Here is a 3358-nt window from a genome sequence, read left to right as displayed (position 1 = left end):
GGTAAATTAGGTTAATGTAAGTCAAGTAAAACTGCTTTGCACTTGCTTTCCTATTGTTTGTCTACCTAAAGCGCGGCACCGCCGCTGCGCTCAGCGTTCAAATTATTTGAACTCTGTTTGCCGCCGACCGTTCAAAGCACAACCAATGAGAGTCCAGCTGAATGTGCTGTAGCAGAGACGTTCTACTATTGTAGAGACAGATCACTCTGATCGTTTTGAATGGGGAAATCTGCGAAGCCAAAGATGGCGCATATCCCGCCCCTTTCACCAACAGCCAATCACCTGCGTTGTCACAGCCGAACCGGGAAAATTATAGCCCAATCATGTTGTTTCACCAGCGCATGCGCACAAGTAGTTTTTACTACAGCGAGAACGTCTCTGGTAGAGTCATTAACGGCACCGGAGTAGGGTCCGTGTACATTGCGGCCATCCGACTTTCGTTTTGAAGTCGACAAGCGGAAAAACGGATAACGAGTCGTTTCCGGTTTTTCGCTTCAAAATAAAAGAACGAAAAACGGAAAATGACTTGTATCCCGTTATTCGTTTTAAAATCGGAAAACGAAAAACGGAAAACGACTCGTTTACTGATATTGGATACTGTGTTCATGAATGGGAATCGGGGATGAAATAACAGTGCCATTTTTCATTCCAGATTTTGCCGTACGTCTTTTTTAATGACCGGAAGACGCCGTGTTATGCCGCGAAAACACTTGATCTGATCCGTAGACCGATTCGACATGTCTTTATCTGAATATTCAGAGTTTATTATACCCAGGAGATCAAGTGGGATGTCTTGTGGCGATATAGCCGCAGCACTGACTGACCACTTTGGCCTCCTGCGAGGCTTTTCCGAGAGGAATGTGAGCCGGTGGTGCTCTGAGCAGGGACTCGGCGTGAAAGATTTCTGCCCAGACAGGCGACTGGAAGGCGAAGTTGCGAAAGCAATTGAAGAGGTAGGTCAATCATTGACACTGTCCGATTTGTCTCACCACTGGTTTGATCTACTGTCAATCAATAGGCTATAGGCCTATAAGAAAGCCGGACACTTGCCTCTCCCCCATAAAATATTGCATGTGTCCTTATGATAATGGTGATGACTTTTTTTTAATGGTATGGGAAGTAACGATGATGCTATGGAGTTTCTTAGTCCAACGTAAATAAACAGGACACTGTGAAAAATGTATTATCCTTTAGTTCATGTTTGCTTTGGACCATAACCACTGGCTACGCATGGGATACGAACTTCATAGCAGCATATAATAATAATAAAAAAAAAGTCATCACCATAATCATTAGGACCAGTGGCGCAACTATCGTTCATCCTTCTGCCAAGTTGTTGCGGTGGAGGAAACGATTCAGCCGACCAGCACTCTCTGCAAACTCCTCATCTCTGCTGTCACTCACGGTGGCGTACATTTGTTTCTCCATCGCCCTGATCATTTTGGGGGACACTCTCTCGTGGCGTGCCCGTTTGCTGATAACTCATCCCCGCATGTTTATCTCAGGCTCCTCTCTAGCCTTCTTCCTCCCTCCAGCAGGCAGCCTGGCCCTGTTGATGTCCTCCTCGGACAGACGCTGAAGCTCCGTTTGACTTTTTCTTGGTGTCGACAGAGAAACGTCTAGGCGCAGCAGAATGAATGAATGAATGAATAAATAAATATAAATAAATAAACGGCCGTCCATCAGCCCAGTATTGATCGGCCCACCGGGAAAAAAAGTGGTTGTGCGTTTGTTAAGGGGCACAAAAAATATATTTGCATCGGGGCCTATCACCATGATGTTACGCTACTGATTAGGACACATGCAAAGTGTCCGGCCTCTTGATTGACAGTAGATTGACTGTGACGTCTCCAGTATATGCCAACGCAAAGGGGTGCCGTGTATGTCAAGGGGTGTTTCTTATCTCAACCTTATTTTTTTTTTCATAATGAACAGTAAGAGCAGATAAACATACTTATGTGGCCAGTGATACTGTATTTTCGTGTTTGAGATACATAAAGACAAGTCTTTCACTGACATTTGTGCAGCCAGGGCATAACCTAGTGATTTTATCATCACATAGCCTACATATATATAGTCTGGTATGAGATGCACTGAATAGATAGATAGATAGATAGATAGATAGATAGATAGATAGATAGATAGATAGACATTCCTTATTTACTGGCTCCCCTGTTTCTAATAAACCCTCTTTGTACAATAGGTCTTAGACTTATATTATGACACGTGATTAGGTAATGTGCAGTAGATCAACATGCACAGTATTTGGACATTTAAACACATATGAATTCATTTCAATAATGACATAAATAAAAATCCTTTCCTCAGACTGGGCCTTCCTACGGAAGAAAAATGATGACCGGATATCTTGCGGCCAAAGGGGTCAAAGCTTCTGAGGGCAGAGTGGGGAAAGTCCTACGGACCATTCATCAGCCTTACCATACAGCAAGGCAGCAGGTAAAGCCAAATTCAGTGTCTGTGCATGTCATCGTAACATATTGAGAATTTATTCATACCAATGATCATTGAGTTTTCACAATTTTCTTCAGGGTTCCAGAAACCTTAACCCGGTGCCTTACACGGCTGAGTACATGGGTCACAAAATCCACATTGATCAAAATGAAAAGTTGGTGATGTTTGGAGTGACCCATGTCATGGCTATTGATGGGTACAGTAAGAAGATTGTTGGGCACTCCACTATGCCCATCAAAAACAACATAATCATTTATGATGAAGTGTATAGGTAAGAAAATAAAAAAAAATTTAAAAAATGTGCTTAACTGCTTGAATGTTAAAGGGTTAAATGTATTTGTGATGTCAAAAAACAGAATGAGTATTATATTTAAGTTGGAAAGTTTCCTTCTGTTTGTGTATTATCTTCAGACCAGCTGTTTTGTCCTATGGGATATGGGACCAAGTGCGGGTAGACTGTGGTCGGGAGTTTTTCCTGACCCTGTATATGCAGGAGAAGCTGGCTGCATACCGTCACAACAAAGAAAGGCAGCCATACCTCCAAACTCCATCTACCAGGGTAAAATACATGTCATAAAAAATACAATTGATGCTTGTTTGCATTCAGGGGCCTGCTGCATGACACTGTCCTTTTAATCTTTTAACCTACACAGAATCATGTAATTGAAAGGATGTGGTCAGAAGTAAACAAAAGGGTCAATTTCCCTCTGAAGGCCGCACTAGTCGAGATGTGTGACCAGGAGGAAATTTGTATGGACGACAGTCTGACCAAATTCTGCGTGTCCAACCTGACATGCCACATGGCCCGAGTTGGCCTGACAAATGTTGTCAAGGCATGGAATGCCCACAGAATTCCAGGTGTGATTTCTCCCATTTATTACGTTTT

General features: G+C 42.9%; 1 protein-coding gene across 1 annotated transcript; it reads left to right on the top strand.

Moving 5' to 3' along the window:
* Positions 1-573: 573 nt before the first annotated feature.
* On the top strand, positions 574-3049 carry LOC115594722 (uncharacterized). Its single transcript, XM_030438944.1, has 4 exons — positions 574-953; positions 2329-2457; positions 2550-2743; positions 2884-3049. The coding sequence occupies exons 1-4, from the start codon at positions 738-740 to the stop codon at positions 3047-3049; spliced, it is 705 nt and encodes a 234-aa protein (XP_030294804.1). The 5' UTR covers positions 574-737.
* Positions 3050-3358: the final 309 nt, after the last annotated feature.

This window comes from Sparus aurata, chromosome 13, assembly GCF_900880675.1.
Source record: "Sparus aurata chromosome 13, fSpaAur1.1, whole genome shotgun sequence".
Lineage (NCBI taxonomy): Eukaryota > Metazoa > Chordata > Actinopteri > Spariformes > Sparidae > Sparus > Sparus aurata.
Note: the sequence above shows the minus strand (reverse complement) of the source record. Positions and strands in the feature narration are given on the sequence as shown.

Excerpts from the sequence above, each read along its gene's own strand:
- LOC115594722 (XM_030438944.1), top strand. The coding sequence starts at position 738 with ATGTCTTTATCTGAATATTCAGAGTTTATTATACCCAGGAGATCAAGT. Across the intron at positions 954-2,328 it reads TTGCGAAAGCAATTGAAGAG|ACTGGGCCTTCCTACGGAAG; the intron begins GTAGGTCAATCA and ends TCCTTTCCTCAG. Across the intron at positions 2,744-2,883 it reads ATTTATGATGAAGTGTATAG|ACCAGCTGTTTTGTCCTATG; the intron begins GTAAGAAAATAA and ends TATTATCTTCAG.